At 35.7% G+C, this 23,587-nt stretch overlaps 1 protein-coding gene across 1 annotated transcript in view; it reads right to left on the bottom strand.

Annotated features, from left to right (window-relative positions):
- Positions 1-23,587, bottom strand: part of HCN1 (hyperpolarization activated cyclic nucleotide gated potassium channel 1) — a 399,792-nt gene that overhangs the window by 7,408 nt on the left and 368,797 nt on the right. The window contains exon 7 of the mRNA XM_036111774.2: positions 2,510-2,674. Coding sequence (XP_035967667.2) covers positions 2,510-2,674 — 165 coding nt within the window. The remainder of the gene's footprint in view (positions 1-2,509; positions 2,675-23,587) is intronic.

A 23,587-nucleotide genomic window follows, 5' to 3' on the forward strand; every position in this document is an offset into this window, starting at 1 on the left:
ATTTGAGGAGCCCTTTGGCAAGTCCTTTGCCTCTGACCAGTGCCCTTTGCCTCTGACCAGTGCTCTGACCAGTGATCCTCCACCATACATTCATAGTCTTCTCATCTCTGAAGCTTTGAAAAATACTGATTTTCATCTGAACCGTATTAATTAAACCAGAATAACCAGACGTGGGGTCCAGATTTCAGTACTTTAAAAGCATATTTCCTCAGAGGATTTTTATGCATGGCCAGGTGGAGAACCATTTCATAATCTTTCCTTTTCTGAAAGGTCTTTGTGAGGATTAAGGGGCACAGTGTATGGCAGGTTCTCAGCTCCCTCTAGAACCTCAGTAAGCATTACCTCTCCTTCCTGCCATTGTCTTTTGAGTGGTTTGCAGTAAGTAGACATTCTCTGGCAGGATGACAATAGAATCAAAATTAGATCGATGAAAGGGGGAAATTAGTGACTTTTGGTGACATCATTGATAAAATAATCCCCAGATAAATATCGTACCTGAAAAGTGAATCAGCTTGCCATATTGCTAAATGAAGTTAGAGTTAGAAGGACTACTTTTTAATGGAAATATATGTTATAATTTACTTGGATGCTGGAAAACTATCATTTTAAATGACTGCTGAAATAAATGCTTGTCTCTCCTTATAGAACTGTTCTAATTTTCTCAAGAACAAAAGCTCCTATATCTGTAATAAATATAAATGCTTATTTAGCATATTGCCTTAACTAAATATGGTCTTACATGTATAAGCAATAGCCACAGAATGGATAATATTTCTTTGTGATCATGTGAATAGTCAACAGTTTGTAATGTAAATATCTGTGAACTTGTGGAGAAATATTATACTTTTTAATGCACTGTTAGAATTTTATAAGGATCAAAACTGCAAATGCTTGGTGCTTATTAGCAATTGTATTGCCTGCATTATTGATTGCAAACCATTTCATGCAAACTTTCTTATAAAAATTAATTGGAATAAGTTAGACGAGAGTAAAGCTGATCAGATTAACAGAAATTCTCTATTAAAATACCCTGATTTTAACGCTTTCTCTGAAAATGTCTAGCTGGCTTAGGAAAAAAACACATGTGCTCAGAAATTAGTCTCTAGCTCTACCATGAGCACTCACATACCACAAAGAGGTAAATTATTTTCAAATTAAATAAAGATGCTTTCAGGAATACCCACTTTTATGGGCACTGTCTCTCTCAATACTATGTCCTATTACATGTCTAAATTGTCAATGTGAATTTCTAATATGTGTCTTATGTCTAATGATAATGTCCAAATACTACCTTTACTTCTCCTAACCTAATTTCAGAGCCTAATGTACCTGTCATCCCACTCTGTAAAAGGAAAGAAAGACACAGAGTGCGTAAGAAAAGCTGACATAAGACTACATCAATCAGTGATCCTTACCTTTAATAAGAATGAAGCACTTGTTTACTTCCAAGTGATCCCAACCCCATATACTTTGAGATCACTGATTCCTTCATCCCTCCCTACCAGCTCGCTTCAAGAATATTCATTGTGTACTAGGTACTGTGAATGTAATAGTGAATTAGACATGATCTCTACATTCACAAATCTTAGCATCGTTGGAGCAATTGCAATGATAAAAGCAGTATTGTGATGGAGGAAGTTCCTAGGGGGATGGGAGAACATACCCAGGATACTCAGCCTAGGAGCCAATAGGAGGTCACAGAAGATTTCTACAGGGAAGGGATGTCTAAACCCAGGTTATGAAGATGGAGTAGAGTTAAGCAAGGAAAGAGGGCAGAGCGTGGTAGGGTGGGGAAAGAGGATTTAGGTATAGAAAATGAATGCATACCACCTTCTGACGTCAGAATGTTCCAGCATATCTTGGGAAGCGAATAGCAAGCCAATCTGTTCTAACGTTACTATAGCAATTCTTCAGATCTTTAAACTAGTGTAACTAATAAGGTCTAATTTATATATTCTTCTTGGAGAGCAGAGAAGACTGTAAAATAAGTTGATGTTTACAAAGTAAAGCATCTATGTCGGGCACTTCTAGGAAGGTTTTTCCTGCATGAGTCTGTATTACAAACGTTTCCAGAAGTTTCTACTCAGACAAATAAAATGTACAAGTTTTCAGTTCTCAATATAAAGCTAAAAATGTGAATTTGATACATAAAATTTTTTTAAACCTTGTAGTAAAATTATTTGGTTTGTAATGTAGACTCATACTATTATATTTTTAGTTCTATTTTAGTGCTACCTAAAATTTTTATCATTGTTTTTTACCTGAAGATTCAAATTGTTTTGGCATCACTGGGGAAATCAGACTGAGCAGCTAGTAAAAATAGAGATGATTAAATAAACCCAGAATACTTAGAAGAGAAAGATAGTAGAAATAGGGCTAGAGCTAACTGCTAGTTCTATGCTAATTAATAGGCAACCTATTATAGCATTTAGGACTTACGATTGCAAACATAGTCCACTAAAGTATAATTAAATTGTACACAAAAAAGGTAGAAAACTGAAGAGAGTACCTATCCGATCTAGTCGGTCAATGGCAACGGTCTCGAAGGCTCGCCTCATCATTGGATATTCCTCCAGGACCTCATTGAAATTGTCCACAGAAAGTGAATAAAGACGACAATATGTATCAGCTCGAACACTGGCAGTGCGGCGGCCCTTGGTCAGCAAGCAGATCTCTATAAATACAAGAAGGGAAGATTTGTTTGGTAGTTTACTTTCAAAGACCACTAAGACCCACAATTTTAAAAAAAAGTCTCATGGTGTGATCAACCAATGATTGGCAGCATTTTCTATTTTATCAGTAAATTCCTTCTGACAAAAATATCCAATTGACAATACTCAACCTTAAAATGATATTTATTGTTAAACAGTTAAAGATTTTAGTTCAAATGGAAAGCTGACACGGAGTTACCTATCCTTCAGCCCTCATTCCAATCCATCTGAAATAACAATAAAAATGTAGAAAAGGGAATCATAAATCCACAATGGAGTTGAATACTGGAAGAAACTGTTATCAGACAAGATTTTTATGAAGTTTGGAAGGCAAAAAGCAGATCATATGATATAGAGAGAAACCAAAGTGAACCCAAACACTGGCCAAGAAAGTCCTATGATCAAGAAAAACTGGACCATAGGTTGTGAGGAATGCATTTCAGGCATGCCTTATGTAGTTTGCATATTCCCAATGAGATTGGTATAGAAAATTACATTCCAAATGCACAGAGAGGCTTTCTATTTCAGTAATTTCTAAGAAAAATTGTTTTTTGAGAATTAGATTTCCAAAATAAACATTTGCAAATTTGGATTCCCTTATTTGCTACTTAAATAAATCTATAAGTGATAATTTTCTATTTCATTTCCCTAAATTTATTAATTCAACTCTATAGATTTTGATTTTTTAAAAAAATTAAAAATATTTTAAAATTTAGTTTCAAGATAACCAATTTGAAAAAAGAAATGGCAGAAATATTTCTGAAATGCACAGTTTCCTAACGTAAGGAAATAAAAGCAAAATAATTATTGAAAGGGGCCTAAATTCACACTCTCCTGAACTTATTTAAGTAAGTTCAGTTCATGTTGATAAACATGGTGAATAAATTACGTGGTGGGCATTATGTATTTGATGTTAGGGCTGGAAATATGAATCAAACAGAATATCTACTTTTGTGTTACTTATATACTGATGATTTTTAAAAAAAGAGTTCATCTTAATTGAGAGTTCATTTAAATGCAATCTGGTAAGAACAATAATACAGACTGTGAGCATTCTGGAAGTATTAAGAAGCACATCTGAACCAATCTGGGAAGATAGCATTTTAGGAAATGCCACTGAAGCAACCACTTATGTTGTTGTTCATGCTGGTAAACATGTAAATTTAATAAGTAATATTGTGGAATGTTCACGTTTGCGTCCATGTGCATGTGTGTGTGTACTGGTGTAGGTAGAAAGATGAATCTGTATTATATTTAAACATAAAGCATATTATCACACCATGGAATTTGCTGGCTACTTTAATCTAAAGAATGTGGTAAAAGGAAGTATTTTCAGCACTATCCCCAAATTAAATTCCTGTTGGTCACTAAAGTACTAATGCCATATTATAAATTTATAATTGGCACATTATGGTGAATAAGCTGATGGGAAATGTATTACTGCTAAGTGTTTCTTTCAAATCTGTGCAAGTTGTCATGTAGAACGGTTAGGTTATAAACCTCATGGAAAATAACCAGTAAGATATAACAAAGATCTTAAAAAGTATCCATAGTCTTCAACCCAGAAATTTCACTGGACAATCTAACCTGAGGAATAGTCTATAATTAGAACAATGTTTACACGGTGATACATATTTATTTAAACATCTGAAAATGCAAGAATGTCGTCAAGATTCAACCAAGTACAAGGCCACTGGATGAAATATGTGGCAGTTATGAAAAGTGAAGCTTTTAAAGTCAGTGTGATAATAGTAGAATGGTCATGAAAGCTTAAGTGAGAAAAGAAAGATACAAGATTGTAATTACAGTCTGATAAAAATGATCCTAATGATAATGACATCTACCAATATGCCTTGCTCTGGATGAAAAAATATTCCTTTATGCAGATGTGCATTTTTTTCTTTTTTCAACTTCTCTTTATATAAATTATTTTTATTTTGTGATGTGCATAACCTTTAATTAAAAACCTTTAGTTATAAAATTAATATCTAAGTGCACAGAATAGGAAATTGAAAAAAGGATATGAGGGAATGCAAACCTGTTAGTAGTGATTACGACAGTAGGGGATTTCCCCAACTTTACCTTCCATTCTTTTTAATATATTTTTGTTTTGGCACTTATATTTTTAATTTCCAAATGCTTTCCATTTTCCTATGTTTATTTCTTTCTCATTATATCCTTCTCTTTCATTATAGATGTAATGTCCACTGTCTCCTGATGGGTGTTAAGAGTTCTGAATGTGAATGAAGCATATATATGCTACAACAGGGACAGGCCTCAGTGTGTTTCACAAACATACATGGAAGAAGCAAGACATGAGTCTACAGATTATGTGATTCCATGTATATGAAGTATCCAGAGAAGGCAAATCTATAGAGACAAATTATTGGTTGCTCGGGACAGCGGGTAGGAAAAGAGATTCACAATAAATGGGTACAAAGAATCTTATTGGAGTGATGAAAATGTCCTAAACCTGATTTATGGTGATGGTTTCATAATTTGGTAAATTTAATTAAAAAATTGAATTGTACACTTTACATGGGTGAATTGTATATGTAAAATATATTGCAATAAAACTGTGAAAGTGAAAAGAAAAAAGGGCTTTTGTTTTTCTATTTTATATATATCTTAGTCCCCTTCTGTTTTCTGAATTCTTTCTATTCACTATTTCTGCCTCTGTGTCTAGGTTTTCCTGGAATGTTTAATGGTTTCTTCAGGTAATCCGTCCACATTCTTTCACATTTAAGGATGAAAAATCTGGTGGTGTGGCATAATTTGTTGATGTGGAGTTTCTCTTTAGAGCAAAAAGATAGGCAGTTTGTTCTCTTACTTCCTTAAATGCCAGAATGGGGAAGGCTTTACTCCAGGGTCACTAATAATCTCTCTTAGCCGTTCTCTGCCTTCTTCAACTGCTTTCAAAGAAGAACCTCAGGAGAATAAACGCCTGGTTACAAGCTGCTCTGCAATGTGGAGTGAGGGACGGAGAGTCCTTTGTACCATATGCAGCCTTGGGTAGGTCACCTGTTTTCTCCCTCACTTTTCATTTGGCTCTTTGTAGTCCTAGGGTCTCAGCTGGGAGCCATTCTTGGGTTCTGCCAGGAGACCTGCTCCCTCCCTGGGCACAGTCCTTGATAAATATATATTCCAAGTTCCCTCTACTTTCCCTTCAAGTTTCATCACTAACCACCAGCATACTTAAAACAAATTTTTGGCTTAAACAACTGAAATTTTATGTTATCACAGTTCTGGAGGCAACACAAAATTCTCCAGCCATTATTTCTTGGCACCTCCTCAATAATTTCGTAGTGAGAAACAGAACAAATGAAGGTATATTCACGAGAGGAGTGAAGGTAGACTCACTGGTCAGTGTGAAAATCACTTTAAATAGTCCCTTCTTTTAAAGTCTCTTTGTTTCTTCCATGAATAACAAAATTAACAAATGCCACACATTTAGCAATGAAAAAAGCAAATCTTCTGATCACAAAAGAGTCTTAGATTTCATGAACTGAATTTCCAGATTCAGTATGTGAATGGAGCAGTTGCTTCTCCGTGAATTAATTTTTGATTAATATTAAGTTATTTTGGAGACCTACTTACTGAGGGAAGAGAGTCCTGTGTCAGGTGTTACAGAGTTTTTGTGTATTTACTCTGTGTGTGTGTGTGTGTGTGTGTGTATTTGGGTTTGGATAAAAAACAGAAAGAAAACCGTTTTATTCATCTGTATCTCATACTATCCTTTAGGTTCCTAAGAAATTATGTATATATTAGTTTGTCACTACTTTTATTTTCTTGTACTGGATTTTCTAATTGTTTCCTAAAGATTACTTTACCTCCCTCACTGGTTTGAGACATTTTAAAGACAGCAATCATACAGTGACATTATTGTATCCCTCCCAGTGACTGCAACCTTGAGTTTTGAGCCCAGATAAAATTATTTTAAAATGCTTATGAGTACATCAATGATAGTGGATGAACCCAAGGCATTAAGTTCTATTCTTTAAGTTTTAGATAATGTTATATTGGTTCCCCTGTGAGGTATCTCCCTTTTGTAACAGAACTTGCCAAATGATTTATGTACTTGCTCTAAGCAACATAACATATCTTTGTGGGTTTTGTGCAATATCTATAATGAAGAAAGTATCTAGAATGTTTGGTAATATTTTCTTCAACGTAGACAATGTCATTTCTCACCAGGTAGAAAGTTAACTTGCTTTTGGGTGCTCAGATCGACCTCACACAAAAAGTAAAATACACAATGAAATAAAATTGAACTCCCAAAGAACAAACTAAGTGCATCTTACAGATGTAAGCTTTTTAAAAGAATATTATGGCATATTTTCTAGACCATGTTGACTGTTCCAATCTTTCTATTTTCTTCTTGTTTACTTACTCTTTGAGAACTAAACTAGGAATTTCCCAGGGGTGCAATCACTGCTTTAACAATTTTAGTGCAAATTTACTTGGAAATAAGTCCCTTTATCTGGACACAAATTTCTAAATTATAATCCAGAGCACAAGTATTTGGGGACTTGACGTATTAATTTTAATTTTGTATGATTCTCCTGTTTTTCTTTACAGGGTAAGTTATTTCACTTATTGAAGAGGAAAACTGATAGTAATGCACCCTATCACAGGCACATTGGAAAACTGTTTTCAATTTCAACATTATAAAGAGGAGTATGTCCCAGGAGATTAAATTTGACTCACTGCTACTATATATATATATATATATATTTTTTTTTTTTTAATAAACCTTAGGGTATGAGATATATCAACTGCTCCATGCTATTTTTGCTGACATCAGTTAACCTTGATTATAAGCATTTCAGTCTATCTGACATTACTGTCACCTATATAAAGTCATTTTATAAATGGCGTCAAGAATTTTGCAACTCAGAAATATTTCTGTGACCCCTAAAACAGAGTTTAACATTGCAGTAACGCAGGAACTTACCAGGAATTTATGACAGAAATTTGTAAGGTAATATGTTTAACTTGAGTTTCTAGAATTTATAGGAACATCTGTACTTGGTTGCTCATAGTAACCCAAGCAAGAAGCTGCTTCCTTTTTTTGTATCCAATATCATGAAATAAAAGTAATTCTCTGTTCTGTATCAAAATACTAATTTCCTGTAAATTACTTAGGCTCCTAATCCAGTGTCTCATAGTATGTGCAAGAGGAAATAACACTTTTCTTGTTTCCTTTCTATATTTGTATTTGTAATCTTTCTATATTTATACTAGTGAACTAGTAAAATATCACCTCTTACAGCATAGGAGGTGGTAACATCTGGCTTAAATCAATCTGCATATCAAGCTTGGCTGGTAGAAGCACTTGAGATGTCACATGAATTTGAATAGCAATCTAGGGAATTTGGAGTAGAATAGAACATTCAATAGATGTAAATTTGTAGTAGTTGAAATATTTTGAGATATTTCACGGAGCACCTAGGTGGCTCAGTCGGTTAAGTGTCTGCCTTCAGCTCAGGTCATGGTCCTGGGGTCCATGGTCCCAAGCCCCAAACGGGCTGGGCTCTCTGCTAAGGAGGGAATCTGCTTCTCCCTCTCCCTCTGCTGCTCCTCCTGCTTGTACTCTCTCTCTCAAATAAATAAATAAAATCTTAAAAAAAAGAAATATTTCACATCTTTTATAAGCTTCTGAAACAGATTGGATATAACATATTCCTAAAAAATTCAGATATTATAAAAGAAGAGTTATGCATATATATTACAATAGTCTAATAACTAGAATATCCAATTTTGCTTTATTTTCTAAGGATATAACTGATGATTCAGTTCTCACAGACACAGTCACATTTGTACAATTATTAGCACCTTCTACCATGGATCCTATTGTCATTTATATCATCTAAAGTTATTGCTTTGCCAAAAAAATCTTAGCTCTCCCCCATACGTTTGGTCAATTCATCTCTCTTAACGTATAGCAATTAGGGTGATCACCTGTGGCTCTGAATATTGGCCTAGTAGTGGCATTTCAGACGGGTTAAGCATGGGCAAAGTTGTTACGAGGATTAACTAAAATAGTGCTTACAAAGTGCCTGGCACAAGCCTAGTACAGAGTGGGCACTCCTGAAACATGGGTCCCTTCCTTTCCCCCTTATGTTCCCTCTCTTCTCGCTGTATTATTTTGACTCTACCTGCTGGAACAAAGGAAAAAATAATGTTTCATATATCAGGTAACTGTTCAAATTTGTGAAATATAATTATCATCTCCCACACCCTCCACCCTCTTGTAAACAATCTGTTCATCAACTAACCATCCCAATTCCTTAGACTTGTCTCAAATGAGATGAGCTCACACCCATGGACACCCTTCTTAATGACCTTTGTGTCTCCACTCTGCTTGATAATCATGCATCTTAGACCCTATGGCACATTTGCAGACTTACTTGTTTATGTGATTATTTCTCTAAACTAATAGGTCTTTAATGAAAAGTACAACCATCACATTTACAAAACCTACCATAGATTTACTCACATAATATCATTGTGGTTCGAGAAATAAAGAATGAATGAATCAATGAATAAATGAAAAGTAGAAACGATTTACACCAGTGTGCAAATATGTTTCATAAAAAACAGTGCTCACACTTGAGCACAACATTCTAAGTAGCCATATCTTTTTGAGGAGTTTTGACCCTATCCACCAGAAGTTACATTACTCTTATCTTTTATCTGGTTCCTATTGGTTACAAACATGTTTGTGACATGATTGTTTCATTCTGTTGGATGTACAGATGCTTCCATTGAGGTTTATACTTTCCACTTCTAAACCTCTCACCGCTTCCCCTTCCTTATGATGGATATATTTATAAGTTCTACTGTGACTTCTTCAACTGCCTAATGTCTGCATAAAATCTGCTTTACACAGTACTACTCATAAACTGTTATCTACTATATATTTATACTACTTGTCTTTTGCAAGTTAAAATACTTGATGGACTATCTCAGTAATTTTCAGGATATCTGTTGGATAGATAAAGAACAATCACTGATAGCCCCATGTGAGTCCATGTGACATACAGAAGATTAAAGGGGATCTGTTATGTGATTGGAACAAAAATCACATAAAAAATATCAAAGCCAAGAAGGGTAAGACCATACTTCTCCTGATTTCTATCCATCTTTAAAAATCCACTGGACCACTCCAAATCTTTCCTTTTGATTTTAAATCTACCAACACTCAACTCTTTAAAAGTTAATCAAACACCTTGAATTATAAATGCCTTTAAAAAGCAGCCAGCTTTTAAAAAATTCATCAAATGACTTTGGCTCTTAGCTACATCAAGTGTGTTTTTTTGAAGTGATATCTTGACAGCTCTGTTTTCCTATGGGGTTTAATATGCTTACACAAAATAAAAAAGAAAAAGAAAAGTACTGCAGAAATAATAGTCTAAACAGAAAATATATTCACTAGATATTTATGAGGCAAATCTACTACAGCAAAACAGTTATTTGTCTCCAAAATTTTCCCCTGGTTCTCTCTCTTTCTTTGTCTCTTTCACTCACGTATACACATACATGTGTGAATGATAAAATAGGGATTTAAATACACACTTTCTTGGTTTATTCAATGTAACAATGAATGGTTAACTGATTCATACTGGAATCTTTAGTGCAGTGCTTCCTGCACTTTAATATGCGTAAGAATCCCCTGCATGTCTTGCTAAAAAGCAGATTCGGATTTAGTAAATAGGGGGGTGCTGACAATGCATATTTCTAGCAAGGTTTTAGGTGATGTCAGTGATGGGCTTTTTTTTGGGAAAAGAAGTCTTGTAGCTGTCAGATTTACATCTAAAACAGGGTTCCTTGTTTAAAAAAAATTGGGAAAAGGTGGCAAAAAGGAATGGAAATTAAGGGATGGTATAAATTCAAGTCAACAAATGATCTTTTTATTGCACCTTGAAGGAAACTATGGGGAATATAAAAGAAATAATAAAAAACCCCTCAGAGTTTATAGTTAATTAGAAATCCAAACACAATATATAAACCCAGCTTGAGAATAATTCCAAAGCTAAAGTGTCTGCTAGGGACTTTAACCGAATAGAAATCTAAAAATCCAGATAATACATCATCTGTCGTAATCGATTTCCATACACTTTTGGTGACAAGAGAAGGCTTAGGTAGGCTCTGAAAACAGTGTAGGAATTGCATTGCCCAGGCCATGAGGATGCAGAAGACAGAAAAATGGGATGGGAAAGAAGGTGGATGGAATAGCGTCCTGAGCACAGGTGCAGAGGAGAGTTTGGGTAGAGGGTTTCCATGGAACTCTGAGAACAGCAGTCTCAGGATCATAGGAGTTTCAGTAGGCAGAGAGAATAGTCCTCCACAGATAAGAAGTTTGGTCTTGATGGACAATATTATTGCCAGGTTTCTGAAGGAAGGAATTTGTGTATAAAGTATTGTTTTAGGAAAGAATAAATGGAATAGTGCTGGGGAGTTCTGTCTCTCACAATATCTTGCCACACATGGGAAAAACACTCAGCCTCTCTTTCTCTAAAAGGTAAACTTGTTCTCTTTCAAATCTTTTGTTTCTTGATACGGGAATATTAATCTACAGCTGGCTTATAAAAATGAACGGAGAGGGGGCCTCCTAGCAGGGAAAAAAGATTTGTAAAGAAGTTTCACAATTATTAATTTGGGTATGAGGTGATGGGGATTTGCTTAAAATAAAGCTGTAGCATCTAGAACAAAAGTGACCTCTTTGAAGAATTACTGCAAATGAAGCTTCAAAAGAACTTGAAAGGTGATGAGGCATCTGTGAATTTTGAACCTAGAGGTAAAGGCAAACCACTAGAGGGTTTCTGCTTTGAGTGAGATAAGATAAAAGGTTGTTTTGGAAAAAAATCAGGCAAAACTTTGGCATCCAGAGAAAAATCTCATTTCATGAAACACTTTCTGACATGAAGCCAATAGCTCCTTTTTATAAAATTGGTTAGAAGCAGTATTTTTTTGTGTGTGTTCAAGTTGGTAAGCTTTCATCATATAACTGAATATATGTATTAACAGGTACAGCCATGATTGATGCCTACCTCAAAGACAGGTATCCCAAACCTGGCCAGCAGCCCACAGGATGGCCTGGCTGGAGAACTCTTCCTGATGGGGATGCTTTATGTTGGATTGTGACTGACAGGCCTAATTATACCCTCTCATGGGGAGCCTGAAAGTGAGGAATGAACAGCTAGGAAAGTCAGAGATTGCGTAAGTTTTGGGAATGGTGTATCCCTAAAATGGCTCCTGGGGTACTGGAATTGCTATGGGTTCCCGAGGGGCATTCTCTCTTGCCACAAAGTCAGCCTCTGACTTTCCCAGGGTGGTTTTCTGTGCTTCCTTTCTTCTGTGTTCCCTTACAATAGGCTCTACCACTTCAGCTAACCTGAGCTTGACTCAATGCCACTCAGCCTGAAAGTGCCGGACTCATACACATCTCCATCTGTGACCTCTTTCTAGATGTTCATTCCAGTCCATTTTGTTAAAAGCCTCTACCTTTTCTTTTCTTACCCACTCTTGAGAGATTACAGTGAGTTCTTCAAGCCCAGTACATGAGTAGTCAGAGAGAGGCCTTGAAGTGAGTAGAAAACTAATATCCTACCTACAGAGTTTCCATTTTCTACTTCTGAGTACTCCAAGGTATCAGTAGAGAGGTCAGCTGGAAATCTCTTTTTGTGCAAGGTAACAGCAAAAATGTATTAGGCAAACAAAGCAACCCTACTACCATCCCCTCACCCAGAAAACAGGCACATTCACAAATTAATCCTAACACAGGTAAATATCTGTTGATATCTTTCCCCTCCAAGAAGCATCACTCTATAGGACAACAAATAAGCAAATTCAAGGTAATAATTACAATCATAAAAATGACACTTAAATTCTGAATTAAAAAGTTTGTGTATAAGTTCAAGTATGTATTCATGATAAAAGATGATCCACATCAATAATTAGTTGGTTTAGTTAGTAGTATGTATTAAGTGATAGAAGTGAAATGCATATGCATTAAAGGAATAATAATAAGTAAAATATATTTCACAGATGCTTTTGCTTATGTTATTCAGAATGAATTAAATTTGGATGAATGGTTAGTTTTAAAATAAGAGGATATATCAAGATTCTTATAGCTAAATCCAACCTTCACATTTTTGCTGCTTTTTATATTACATTAAGCATAGTTTTCATGTTTTTAAAAGTTTGTAAAACAATAAATAAATTAAAAGATAAATATGCAACAGAGACCACACGTGGTCCACAAAGCCTAAAATATTTACTATTTGGTCCTTTACAGAAAAACTCTGCCAAATTCTAGGTTTCATAGACTTTTTTTTCCCTTCCAAATAGATGACCTTTATCATAACTTAATCAAATAAAATCTGGAAAGAATAGCAATCAGTGGACTAAAGATGCATAAGCTATGTTTTAGCTTGTGATTTCAAGCAAAGTGAGCTGAAGAATTAGGTCAAACGCCCCAACAGTTTATCTAAACTACATTAAAAAAATTCCTTCCTGACCTACTTGGTCAGTATGATAAATGGACTTGGGGAAACTCTCCTATCAGAGATGGTCTGACTCTCATGCTGGAGAAAAGACATCTTCTCATCCTTTATAAGCTTAACTGAGATGAGACTGCATCTTTTTCAAACTATATCTAATAGAAACTTCACTTAACCAGGTACTCAGTTAACCGGTATTTTCTTCTCAGGCTTGTGGAGAAGGTAGGGATGGAAGGAACACATCTTAAAGGATAAAAGTTATAGAAAGGGCTCAGTTTCTTTCCTGTTTCTTTGATTGTTAAGATTTTTACCGTGGAATATTTTGAATATTTAAAAAAGGCAGAATAGTATCCTAGCATACTGTTAGAATACAAGTAGGATAGTATAACATCATAGTCTAATAAACTGTAGAACAGTATAAATAATAATAGTAAAATAAATCCCTATATGTTCACCACCCAGCTTAAGCAATTATTAACTCAGAGCTAAACGTGTTTCACTGATACTTCACATATTTCCCCTCTCCCTGATTACTCTGAGGCAAATTGCAAATATATTAATTCAAGTGGGAAGTTCCACTATGCATTACTAAAATATACTCAGTATAATATCATTATTATACCTAAAAATTAACAATAATTTCTTAATAATTATCAAACATTCAGTCAGTGTTCAAATTCTAACCAGGAACAAATTTTGTTTTGCAATTTCCAGGTCACGTCACAACTCTCTCCCCTTCCCAGAAGAACCTGCTTGAGATTCTCTTTCTCACTTTCCCTCTGCACCCCATGCCCCCTCTCCCAAAACAAACAAACCACAAAACATTTAAAATAAGTAAAAATAAGTGTTGAAAGATGAAAGATATGTAATCCATTATAATACTATGCCAGGACAAGAAAAGTATACTCATGTATTTCAAAGAAAGATATTAATCTATTTTAAGAGAACATCAATTGAAAACAAAACGAAATTCTGTTAAATATAACAAGAATAACTTAGTCCTAGAATATTGATTTATCGAGGTATATCTCCATTACTATTTTCTTTTTTTTTTTTAAGATTTTATTTATTTGACAGAGAGAAACACAGCGAGAGAGGGAACACAAGCAGGGGCAGTGGGAGAGGGAGAAGCAGGCTTCCCGCAGAGCAGGGAGCCCGATGCGGGGCTCGATCCCAGGACCCTGGGACCATCACCTGAGCCAAAGGCAGATGCTTAACGACTGAGCCACCCAGGTGCCCCATCCATTGCTATTTTCTACACCATCATTATCGTTAGCAGAAATCCCTAAACAGAAGGAAGGATGACAACTGAAACTTCAAAGACCAAGTGAGAATGAAGGAAGAGCTGAAACGATCTCAGAAGAAAAACAAAATAAATGCAAAAACGATAATTCTTCTTGTTGTCAGATTTGTATTAATTATTGGATGTGTGTTTCAATATATAAAATTGAACAAGACTCTCTAGACCAGGGTTTCTCAACCGCAGCCCTATTTTCACTTAGGGTTACATAATTCTTTGCTGTTGGGAGCTGTCCTGGGCATTGCAAAATGTTCTGCTGCATCTCTGGCCTCTACTTTCTAGATGCTAGAAGCAAATCCTTCACCTAAAGCACCGGACTGATGGACTGACAGCAGTGCCGATGAGGACATACTGTTGGGCTCATTATCTCCATAAACCCTGCCCTAAAGATCCAAGGTGGCTGGGGTGCCTAGGTGGCTCAGTTGGTTAAGCATCCAGCTCTTGATTTTGGCTCAGGTCATGATCTCGGGGTCCTGGGAGTCTGCGCTCAGTGGGGAGTTGGGCTCTGCACTCAGTGGGGAGTCTTCTTGAAAGTCTCTCTTTCCCTCTGCCCTTCCTCCACTCAAGCTTGCTCTCTCTCTCTCTCTCTCTCTAAAATGCATAAATAAATCTTTAAAGAAAAGTCCAAGGTGGCAAATGTGCTATTGCTTTGTGTCTTTGTACAACTTTTGCATCATCTTGACAACAGAATCTTAAAATTATGTTTTGGACATCAAAGCATCCATAATTAAATTCTTTGGGACATTTGTTTTAATTATGCAGTTTTGGGGGATAATCTTGAAACACTGTATCACTTTGTTAATAAGAGAAAGCTAATATTTAAACACATTAGAAACCCTCTTTGAAAGCTCCATCTATTTTTCTTTCCCATTCAGGTGTTAGGTAACTCAAGTTCATTTACTAGTTTGATTAAATAGAATAAAAAAGGTCTGCTAAAGAGTCCATGGCACTTAGATACAGGAAAAAAAAAAATGAAAAAAAAATTTAGTGTTAATAAATAGTACTGATGTGCAAATTTTTTATGACAGAAAGTTTGATTAAGTTGGAGCTTTTTGGACCTTCAGATTATGAGACTGACGCGCTGCCCACTGCGCCAAGAGGGCTGCTAAGTTGGAGCTTTTTGATAGTGAGTGTGGACAAAAAAGCATTTGAAGATATGCAAAAACATAATACAGAGAAGCTCTTCTCTTTGGCTAGCTATATAATATGATTAGGGAAGTGTTTATGAGCCACATATGATGGTTTCTTTTGTGTTGGGATGTATGGTTAAGTTTCATAATATTTTCTTTGATATAAAAGCAGAAAGTTTTTTTTTTTTTTTTTGGGTAGAGAAAAAAGAATGAAATATGTCTGATACGTGTTACATAGCAGTGCTACATAATGAGCATAATGAGCAACATGCTTACTGTTATGGCCATGACTAACTCCGTAGAGTAGATAAGTGTGTGTGTGGGGGGTAATCCATGTTAGCCCAGTTGAAAAATGTGCAAAAACTATACATGGAAAACCCTCATCCAGAAACTGTTTTATTGTTTTCAATGCATTTTAAACTATCTGAAATTATTTTATTTATTGATTTCTTTTCTTTTTTAATTGTCTGTGAATGGGAATTATAAACTGCATGAGGGCAGGATATAATTTCTCTTCCTCACTACTGGATTGCCATTACCTACAATAGCAGCTGACACTTTGCAGTTGTTCAATATTTGTTGAAGGATGAATAAATTAATGAGTAGTTATGATATACTTAGATATCAACCAGTAGCATATTTAAAAAAATTGTTTAATTAGGACTAAAGTCAGGACATTTTTTTTCCCAGATCTGGACACAAGTAAAAAGACATTAAAAAGATAAAAAAAAATCCATCATCATCAGTACATAAAAGAAAAAATATTTCAATATAGAAATAGCAAGAGTAATTTCAAAATAAAAAAAATAAACATAGAATAAAGACAGGACAGTTCAATAAACTCACATGTAAGGATAACTTACTCTACTGTGCTTATATTACTTACTTCATCATAGACCAGTGAAAAATCCAACACAGACCTGCACCAGCTTGCCCACTGGGCTTTGGGGATGCAGCTATAATAAAAGGCTTTCCATCATGATACATGGAGATGGCATGAATAACTATTAATAATTGTTAATTTTATTATGAGCTCATGTTTCTCTAAGCTCCAGACTACTGAGTTAGTCTAATGTTAGAATCTCAAAATATATATGTGGTAAATGGTGCTGAGTGATCAGTTTTAGGGTCAAAGATTTGTCTTTATTCTCCTTGTTCTCATTGCCAAAGTTCATCCTGCTGAAAAGTTTCCCTAGGGTCCAATACATCTTCTCAGCATCCTTTGTTTTCCCACAAAAAGGTTAAATGATGGCATGTATCTTTCCACCATTGGGCTGAATTATCTTTTCCTCAGCAGAGACAGCTGGAGGCATTCTATTAAGAGTGTTTGTTTTTTTACAGCCTAACTGACAATTAGGGTATTAGCATAACGGGATAGGGACTTCTTTCCCTCTCTCCTAGGTACAATTTATGTAACTTCAGAATGTTATATACAAATTCTAGATGTTATAAGTTTCAGCTATAGATTTGGCCTTTTTGAGAACAGAAACATCTTGTAATATACACAATGGTTCTAGAAACAGAATGGTAGTTGTAAATGTGGAAAAGCCAGAAACTTGTGAGAGGTACATAAGAAAACTGAATAGGACCCCTAATGAGAGGAACATCAAGTTTCTTTTGCTTTTCCTATTACTAGCTCAGAATACTTTTTATGGGGAGTAGGTTGTTCTAATATTAGGGGGAGGAAGGGGAACTTTCTCAGCTAGGATTCCTCACCTAAAACATACAACACAGAAAATCATTTCAGTGATTATTTTATGAATTCTCATGAGGATGGTACATAAATTGTGCCATTCTAGATGCACATGTGCTAAGTTAATTCATTATTTGTAACATATTCTTTAGGACAATAGGGCTTAATTCTCTCTAGGATCTGGTTCAGAAGAGCTGGGGAGTAGTAGATGAAATTGGAAGGAGATTAAGTAATTATAATAGGTTATAATAGGAACAGAGATGCAGTCTTACAATTTTGTGAAATTCCTCATGTTTGTGAGGTCGGTGCACCATCTTTTCTGCTCTCATGTTAGTGGCAGCTTTCAAAAGGGAAATGAATTCTCCCAATTTATTGTGAACCAGAGTCATCTTAATCTTCATTTTATTATTGGAGGTCTCTGGTACTGCAAACAGACTATTGATCCTCCTGGACATTTATAAGTTGCCTGATGCACAGGCCCTCATTCATCAATTCAACAAATAGATAGTGGATAAACACATGGATTAAATAACTGCAAATGTGGCAGATGTTGGTGAGAAACTGGATATATGACCAATATAACCACTGCATACTTAAAATATGTAGTCCAGCAAGCTCTACACCCAACTCATCTCTCATTTCCTCTCACTTCTACCCTTGCAAACCTGTTTTATCTATATTCACTATCATGTGAAATAGCATCATATTTACAGTTATCCAAACCCAAAGCATGCTGCCATTTGTAAATCTTCCCTTCCTTTTACTCTCCATAAACAGCTGGACTATAAATTCCACTGTTTCTTTCCTTCAGTGTCTTTTCTCATCTTTTGCTGAAGATGAGTTTAAATCCTCATTACTTCTTGTCTGGGTTATTTTAAGACTCTCCTATCTGCTTGCACGGGTGCCTCCCTCTATGAGAACGCTTATTCCTGAATGCAAATTTGGTCATCCCATCCCTCTTGCCCATTGAGTGTAGGATGAAATCCTAATTTCTTGCCAAGACATAGATCCGCATTTACTCATCTCCTGCTACTGACTGCCTCCCACTCTACATTCCAAACATACTGAATACTGTATGGGCACTTCCTCAAACCGCCATGCTTTCTCTATCCTCTGCCTTTACACTAGCTGCCCCTTCCATCTGGAATGCTCCTTCCACAAACATCTCAATCCGCTACCTCCCACGCAGCCTTCAGGACTCAAGATAGCTGTCACCTCCTTCAGAGAGGATTTTTTGGACAGATTCCTCCATCTCAAGTTGTGATTTTATCTTATGTTAATTAACTGAATTGTACTGATGGGCATATCTATATGATTTCCTACATGTCTGCTTTCTTGAAGACATACTGATTACAGGACCTAGTGACTGGTGTTTAAAATATGGTCTCAATAAAGCTTGTTGAACAAATGAATATTAGTCAAAGCATAGGCTGTTAATATGTAGTCGATAATGATGTCATTTACAACATACTCAGTATTTAATGTTCATGACTGGTATGTCATCGGTTGAAAATGATTTTATGCCATAGATTGAAAATGATTTTATGTCAATAGATCAAGTAGGAAATGTTGATGTGGAATAGGGAAAGAAATGATGAATAAAAAATAAAATATATTTGTATACATGTATGTATGTTTCTGTGTGTGGATGGTTATTTCAATACACATTATTGAAGACCCACAAAACCCTAGGCTAGGGAATAGAGTTATGAAGTTTGAAGAGATTCAGTTTAGTAGGCAAGCACAGATAATTTAATTGCAATACATGCAATAAAAAGATAGAAATAAGCTTAGACTACCATCAGAAAGAGGAGCGATGATGCATGGACCAGCCTGCAGTTCAGAGCAGGCTTGCTGGAAGAGTAAATTTGAATAAGTTCAAAGTAGACAAGTGAATGAGAGGAATGCAAAGTTTTTCAACTGTGTGTGAAAATGTTACTAGCTATCCACTTTGACCATGAAATCTATCTAAAGATTGTCACTGGAAAATTTTTCATGGTTATCTCAGACCTTGGGAGAATGGAAAGACATTAAAAGATAGGGTCAATCACTGTAATCACACCGCCTTACAGCAAATATTTACTAAATGGATATGTAGATACATGTGGATATGCTGATGTGGGTATGGACTATTATAACAAATTAATGTTTCATTTTGTGTCTGCATCTACTTTACCAAACCACACCTAGCATTTTACACACACATGAACACACACACACACCCTCACACAAGTGCCATCATTTATCCCGTGGAACTGCCTATAAAGTGAGTATTATTATCATTATTTTACAGACTACTGCACTCAGCTAAAAGAATTCGGTTAACCTACTTAAGGCTAAATAACTAGTTGGTAATAGGGCCAACATTTGATTCTCAGTCTGTGTGAGGCCATACTTGATCCATCATGCACCTTCACAGATACAGTATTCTCTGATTTAAAGGGCACTCAATGGGAAGTCTTTCTTTCCCAACAAACATTTTTGAAAATTGCTGTAAAGATGAAAATTAAAAGGAATTGAAACAAAAATATATTTAGTTGATAGCTAAGTAGAAGCGAAGTGATCTAAAGCATAGCTCCAAAGAGACTTAGCATCTGTGCACCGAAACGCTCGTTTGAACAAGTCCAACTGTGTTTCCGAGCTATGCCAATCCTTTCCCTTGGCTAATACAGAATCCAGTTTACAGAATATATCAAACTGCAGCCTGCTTGCTGAGAGGAGCCGAAATCTGCTTTAATTTCCCAGCCGGAAGCTGGTATTTCATCATGAACCAGGCATATTAAATTGTTGTGTAAATGGAAAGACCACAATGTAGGCCATATGGCAGTTTCTCTTTGCAGAAGAGGAGAGACCTTCGATTCAAACTGTTAAGTCTGTGAACCATTTGATGTCATAGTCATTAGTTTGGAGACATGGACAAGAGATTTCTTTATCTTGTCTAAGTGTTCTTCCCTCCTTCCTATGCCCATAAGAGTGATGAGTCCATTTATAGTTGAAAAAACCTATCTAGGTCAAGCTTAAATCTATTATACTCTGAGTGAGACATCCAGAAGTTTCTATTCCGTAACAGAGGGAAATATGCTACTTTAAAATCAATTTTCCAAGTCCATGTTTGGGTCATGCTTCTCAGTGGAATGAGCTGGACAGATTTCAGATCATGAGAAATGGGTTTCCTGAGGTGAAAGAGCAAGGTAGTTTCATATATTTTTTTTCTCTAATACAGACCCACTCTTTCCTTCAATTTTCGACCTCTACCCTAACTTTTACTTGGCACACCACTATCTAGCCTTTACAACTCTGCTCTGACATTACTTCATTCATCCACCCAGGAAATTTATATGACAGTCTAATATGTCTCAGCTATGTTCTAGGTGTTGCAGGTGTTAAGACAAGGGCCTTACTCTCATGGAATTCACATTCCAGAGAAGGACACGGAAAACCTTAAATAAGTAAGATGACTTGAAAGATGATGATTGCTATAGAAAAATACAAGAAAGTAGTGTGACGGAGTGACAGTGCACGTCTAGAACATCATAATCCTAGAACTGTTGATGCTTCGGGACTTTTGACGTCTATTTTAATCATTTCCATTCATTTGTTTTAATGATTATGTTTTTCTTCAAAGATTTCCTTCTCCTCAGTTCAAAACCCGTTGGAGTTGCTGATGCTTTGATCTCAAGTACAACTTCCTCACCGACATGTTCACAAACTAATTTTCCCTCCCCACTGCTGTCGTAGCAAATTCTTGTCCAAATCCCTGCAATTATGGCAATGCCATAAATTTACTGACCTTTTGTTAGGGATCCTTAGTGAGACGCAAATCCCCTCTCTCAGAGTCACCTGGCAGAGTCAAACCCCTGAGGGCCATCACTTTCATAGGATGATCATTCTCTCTGTTCTGTGGAGTTCTACCTTCTCCCTCTCCCTGGCTATTTCCAGGCCCTTAGGTTATTTGGTTCAGGCACAAGTGGGCCAATTAACCCAGGAAATGCAAAGAACTGAATGATGAACCCAAGCTATCTTTCTAAATGCTATCTTCTGGGCTGGAAATGAAATTTCAAGTCCCCTGGTGCCATTTGTTTTTCTCATTTTCACTCATCTTATATCATTATAGACTCTCACTCAGAAGCCAGTGGGAATTAGGTTTATTCTTAGGCATTCCTAAAGTCCTATAGACACAGACACTTTAAAAACAATAAATTTCCTTTGGAAGGGTATTCCACTCAAACATTTTTACTGAATCTTTTCAACTTTCAGTTATTAAAGGTATCTATATTTTGGCTTCTTATTCATTTCTGTGGTTCCAGAGCAAAATCTCAAGATTGTTATCTGAAAATGTAGCCCAGACCATTTATCACCAGTTTCTCTTCTCTCCACAGTTTTAGTGACAAAGGGCTTGGCTCAAAGACACTCAAACTGATGATGGCGGGGATGTTAATTTTGGCCTTTTTTCCCTAAAAGAAAATATACTTTCCAGCAAAATTGCAAGATATATAAATAAGTCTATACATGCACAGGGGCATGTGCGCACGCGCGCGCGCGCACACACACACACACACACACACACACACACACACACCGCAATGGTAATTTTGACAAATGAGTACTTCAGAAAGGCTTCATAAACCAGAAATGACCTAGGATTTGTTCAGCAACACTTTGTGATTCTCTTATTCATAAGGTATCAGACACCATCAGTTCCCAATCTTCTCTGACAAACTCTCTTTATTGCTTTGGGGAGATATACAAAAGACAAATTTAATTTTTTAGCAACTACATAATTAAAAAACTTTATAACAACTAAGGCTTTGGATAGCTGTAAACTTTTACTGGATAAAGTTCAGATTGGGGGAGAGGAGTTATAATTAAGTTTTAAAATTTCTTTTTTTAATCTCTCAAACAAGAATGTAGTCTTATAATAAAAACCCAAGATGCAAAATGATACTTTCAGAATGTATTTGCTCAAGTATACTCATTTCCCCTAATTTAGCATGCCGAAATTTTCCGTGTAAGATTATCTGTCTGGAGCACGAGTATTTTGAAATCCTATAATACATATTATTCTTTGTTGTAACATCCTCTTGTCCTTCCACAACGGATCTTATTGCAGTACAAAGAAATCAAGTCAACCTAGAAAAATTAATCTCCATCAATAACACTTGTCTTTGTAAAGCTGTGTCACACAATGCAAAGAAGTGATCAGGCACCTGTGTGTTTAATTTAAACCAAAGAGAAGTTCAGTCAAAAACTTCAGACGCCAGAATGATCAAATGGCTTAGTTCAAGTCCCTTCTTTGCTCAGAACTATGCAGTTATAACCAGAATGCCCTGGTACTAAAAGCACTGAAGCCAAAATCATGCCACACCAAGCCCAAGATTCTCAGAAACTAGAAATCAACTTTTCTCTGTATTACTTCCAGTCTAATTAGGTAGGCGAAAGGGGAGATACACAGAAGACAATATATGGGAGTCTTATTTTGGTTCCTCTCTCAATATATATAATGATAATACATATATCATTATCGTATCATAAATACATATTGATAATAATAATTTTATTTGCCCATATATTAGTTCTTTAAAAATGTAACCTATTGGAAATTGAGTCCATTTATATTGCATCATCTTTCTCTTCCAACTTATAGTAGTATATGCAAAGACATGTATATTGCACATATAAAAATGATTTCAGTATTTCATAAATACTGCACCAATATTTCCAGTCTTTTATTGAAGCAGGAAGCACTGGTGGTTGGGCTCTATAGTTATGAATATCTTGTAAACTCCAAGGAAATGAGAAATTTTAACATGCTCATTTCTTACCATAGGAAGATAAGTAAGTATGTGCTGAATTAATAAGTGAACCATTGCACTGTGCAATGAATTCAATTAAGATTTCAAATGCTGTTTCTTTAAACAGTCTGATCTGTATTAGACTTTATTTAATATTGTCATTCTTGTCTAGTATGATAGTGTGAGTGGCTATTAATTGACTTGCTAGTATCAGGAATATTTAGACATACCTTTGGAACCTTCTATTCCTTTCTTTGGTGCACACATACATATTCCAGCAAAGGGAACCACTCACCGCATGCCATTAAAACATTCATGTGTTGTTAATATGTTTCTCTTGCAACATGTTATCAGGTATGAGGAAACTTTTTAAAACTTCTGGCATTTTAAATTTGCTAAGTACACTCAAACATTTCAATAAATGTATAATACCCTACAAAATAGGTGATAAAATGC

The sequence above is a fragment of the Halichoerus grypus genome, chromosome 2 (genome assembly GCF_964656455.1).
Source record: "Halichoerus grypus chromosome 2, mHalGry1.hap1.1, whole genome shotgun sequence".
NCBI classification, from domain to species: Eukaryota; Metazoa; Chordata; class Mammalia; order Carnivora; family Phocidae; genus Halichoerus; species Halichoerus grypus.